This window comes from Lipotes vexillifer, unplaced genomic scaffold (assembly GCF_000442215.2).
Source record: "Lipotes vexillifer unplaced genomic scaffold, Lipotes_vexillifer_v1.1 scaffold636, whole genome shotgun sequence".
NCBI classification, from domain to species: domain Eukaryota; kingdom Metazoa; phylum Chordata; class Mammalia; order Artiodactyla; family Lipotidae; genus Lipotes; species Lipotes vexillifer.
The window spans coordinates 675547-679450 of record NW_006786547.1 but is presented as its reverse complement, the minus strand read 5'-3'; the positions used below and the strand labels follow the sequence as shown (position 1 = coordinate 679450).

Here is a 3904-nt window from a genome sequence, read left to right as displayed (position 1 = left end):
GCTGAACTGTGGCCACGGCCTGTGTGTGGGCTGCCTGCACCGGCTGCTGGGTGCAGCCCCCAGTGCTGACCTGGGCCGGGTGTGCTGCCCGCTGTGTCGCCAGAAGACACCCACGCTCGAGTGGGCGATCTGCCGGCTGCAGGAGGAGCTGCTCCAGGCCGATGGGCCCCAGCGCCCTGCGCCCGCCGCCCTCCCCATGCCGCCCCGCCGGGGCCCCGGGCCCTGGGCCTCCCTAGAGCACCGCTACCAGCTGCGCTTCCTGCCGGGGCCTGTGGGCAGCCGAGGCTGCCTGCCCTTCCTGCCCTGCCCACCCTGCCTGGGCTCCCGGCTCTGGGCCCTGCGGGAACGGGGGCCCTGCGCCCGCCGCCTGGCGCTGCTGGGGCTGCTGGCCCTCGAGCTGCTGGGGCTGCTGCTCATCTTTGCTCCGCTCGCGCTGCTGGGGCTGCTCTTCGTGCTGCTGGACAGCTCCCGCCGCTAAGCAGAGCCCGTCACGGCCACCACCAGCACGGCCTGCGTCTGGGACAGCCATGGCCGCTAGCGGACAGGAGGCCCCGACCGGCCCGAGCCTTGGTGCCATGGGGCCTTGGGAGTACCTTGCCCTGAGGCCCAATGACCAGGCTGAAGGACCCAAGGGTGTCCGGGGCACTAGCCTTCAACCAAGACCCAGCACCCGGGCAGGGCCACCCAGGAGTCTGTGTTCAGCGTCTGACCCAGCCAGAGACTCCAGACTGCCCTGCGGCCCGAACATGAGCCACTGATGCCCAGGACAGCACTGGAGGAGGTCTGTGACCAGGGCCCCAAGTGCCCCTCGATGGACAGGCCCCACATGCTGCTGGGCTGTCTCTGCCCTCCTGCCTGGCCTGCCTACAGGAGCGGGACGGGACGGGTGCAATGGACACGAAAGTGAACACAGGCCTGGCAGGGAGTCGAGTCCTTGGAGTGGGCGGAGCCCTGGGCCGGGGCTGCAGGCCCCCCACCTGCCCACGTTCCAGATAAGGCCCAGCGTATGTTCCCTGAAGGTCAGGGTAGCCAAGGGGAGGGCCCCTGCCGCACAGGCCCAGCCCACAAAGGGCCTGCTCACCTGGCCAGTCAGGATCCAAGTGGCGACCCTGAACAGCCGGAGGGTCAGCACATGCCCCTCAGCTTCAAGGGACGTGGGCCCAGCCAGGCCCTGGAGACACAGAGCACGAAGCTGGGCCCCAGTTCTGCTCCCGCCTCCTCTGTGACCTCCCTTAGTGGAGCCGGGGCCTTTATCTGAAGGACAGGCGCCGTCACAGCACCACCTCCTGGGCTCGTTGGTGACATGCTGAGCCCTGTGCCCAGCGCAAGATGGCTCTTGGTAATAAACGGTAGCTGCTACTGATACTGTTGTGGCTACATCGCTGTCATCTTTATCCTGCCTTCACCAACCAGGCGACAAAGTTCCTTCTCCAAATCCAGGTCGTTCTACTGCCAGACAGGAGGCCCTCCTCCGGCCCTCATACCTGATCGTGACTGCGGCCAGCCTTTGTCCCAGCCCCAGCCCAGGCTGGCCCCAAGGCCATTCTCACACAACCTCAGAGGATCAGGTAGGCACCAGGGGCCAGCTGGACTGACTTCTCCCCCCGTTGGCTGCACTCACATCCAGCGGCCAGTGCAGAGGAAGCATCCTCCCTTTGCCCAGCTAGGCCTGCTTTGCACACCTGCCCCCACAGTCCTGCCTGGCACATACAGGAGGCTGGCTCCGCATAGAGGTGAGGTGTGGGCGTACAAACACACGCGCACGCGCGCGCGTGTGCGCGCGTCAGGCCCAGCCCTCCTGAGCAGCGTGCCTGGACCAGACTGGCCCCCAGCGAGCAGACCAGGTTGACCCAAACAGCATTGGGCCTTCCTCTGGCTGCTCCAGCCTGGACCCTGTCAGGGCTGCAGCCCTGCGTGCCCACCCTGGCCCAGGCCTGTGCGCAGGCCTAGGCTTCAGTCCAGGGAACGAGGTGCAAACTTTGGCAGAGTTTTAATGGCAAGGTTGGCTGCAGCGACAGTGCCACGCGGGTGGGGGCCAGAAGCTGTGGTGGGCAAGGGGTCAGTGGGCAACAGGGCGGGGCCAGATCCCTGAAGGAGCAGCGAGCGAGGACCGGTGGGCGCTGGTGGGCGCTGGCGGGTGGGCGGGCGGGCACTACATGATGGAGCAGGCAGACAAGGGGTTCCGCACGTGGCAGGTGCACGCGGCCCCACAGTACTGCCGGAAGGTCTGGTAGCAGCTGCCCTCAGGCTCGCCCCCCCACTGGCCACCAGACGGAGCGGTCAGTGCCTCGGGTGGCAGGCGGCTCAAGATGGATGTGTTGACGGCCAACGCAGCCAGGCCGTAGTCAGTGAAGAGCACAGTCTCGCGGCGGCAGGTGGGACAGGAGATGAACTTGTACTTGGGGCAAGACTCGTAGAGAATCTGCAAGCACTGCTCACACACGGAGTGCAGGCAGGACAGCACGCGGGGCCGCCGCTGCGTGGCGTTGTACGTGTGCCCGCAGGTGGGGCACTCCAGAGGCTCTCCTGCAGCTGCTGCCGCCGCCGCGGAGGCCCCCGAGGCCGCAGGGCCAGGCCGAATCACGTACTGGTTCACGATGACCTCGTCTGCCGGCGCCACTCGGGGGAAGCCCAGCTCCGCGCTGCCCTTGCGGGGCCGACGTGGCAGTGGCGGGGTGCAGGGCGGCCCTTCCAAGGCAGGCATGTCCCCCCCACAGGCCTGGTTGACGATGATCTCTGTGTCTGAGGGCCAGGCTCTCTTGGGTGCCAGAGCGGGGGTGGGCCGGGGTGCAGGTGGGAAGCAGGGGGCGGCCGCCTGCAGCTCGGGGAACTTCTCAGGGTGGACCATCTTCATGGCCTCCATCTTGAGGATGACATGGGGGCCCTTCAGGCAGGACATGAGGAAGCTTGGCCAGCCACTGCCCGCCTCGGGCTCAGGGTCAGCCGGCATCCGGCTGTCTCCAGTCAGGCTGGGTGTTGGGGTGGGTGGGGGAGTTGGGTCTGGTCCCGCCGGGCCTGGTGGGGACCCTGGACGCCCTGTGGACTCCTGGGGGAGGCTGGTAAGAGCTTGGGGGGAAGGGCCCCCCCGTGGCCACAGTGGCTTCTCAGGTCCGGTCCGAGGAGGAGGAGGAAGGAGCGGGGGCAGGCGGGTGTGGGAGACTCTGCCCTGGGCTGGAGGTCGGGCCCAGGGGCTCACCCAGGGTCTCTGGCTGCTGAGGCTGGCAAGGGGGCGTTGGGGGGTGTCCCCCTGCAGCCGAGATCAGCCGTCCCGGGGCCGGGACATCCGGGCAGGCAGGGGCTAGGTGGGCCCCATGGCTCCAGGACAGGGTGCCCAGGGAAGGCAGCTAGCCTGAGCCCTGGCTGCGGAAGGACCCGGGCTGCAAGCTCGGCGGCGGCCGCGGCGGCGGGAGCAGAGGAGAGGCCTTCACCGGGCCCGAGCTGCAGGTGAGAGACAGCGAGAGGGCAGCGCCCGGGCCCACCCTCACCCTCACCCTCACCCTCACCCTCACCCTCACCCTCACCCTCACCCTGCACAAAAGACAGGGTACCCGACCTCTGACCCTTACCCTCGCCAGACTCGGAATCCAGCCCCCTCCCCAGTCCCCGTTCCCGAGGCCCGCCTGCCTAGGAGTGGAGGCCGGCGAGCGGCGACCCCGCGCTGTCCCGCCCCGCCCGCACTCACCTGCCCCAGCCTGGCGTCCCCGGCAGGGCCGCGCGCCGCCGCCGCAGAGGTTGTCTCAAAGGCAGGCCTGGATGCGGCGCCCGCGCCTTGGCCCGGCGGCTCTGGAGGCTCTGGCGGCGACCTCGGGCGATGGCCGGGCCGCGGCGGCTCCCGGGGGCGTGGGGCGTGGGGCGTGGGGCGTGGGGCGCGGGGCTCGGCTCGGCGCGGCGGCGGCGGCAGGTG

General features: G+C 69.2%; 2 protein-coding genes across 2 annotated transcripts in view; one reads left to right on the top strand and one right to left on the bottom strand.

The window, feature by feature from the left end:
* Window positions 1-1975: 1975 nt before the first annotated feature.
* RNF208 (ring finger protein 208) lies at window positions 1976-2950 on the bottom strand. The gene has a single exon (XM_007458940.1). It carries the CDS (start codon window positions 2948-2950, stop codon window positions 2153-2155), a length of 798 nt encoding a protein of 265 aa, XP_007459002.1. The 3' UTR covers window positions 1976-2152.
* An 803-nt stretch (window positions 2951-3753) lies between these two features.
* The window catches only part of LOC103076194 (UPF0574 protein C9orf169 homolog), a 3941-nt gene continuing 3790 nt past the window's right edge, over window positions 3754-3904 (top strand). Inside the window, 1 exon segment of the mRNA XM_082931134.1 lies at window positions 3754-3901. Within this exon segment, the coding sequence (XP_082787260.1) occupies window positions 3754-3901 (148 nt within the window).

Bases quoted from the DNA above. Each gene is read 5' to 3' on its own strand.
- RNF208 (XM_007458940.1), bottom strand. From the start codon at position 2,950: ATGCCGGCTGACCCTGAGCCCGAGGCGGGCAGTGGCTGGCCAAGCTTC.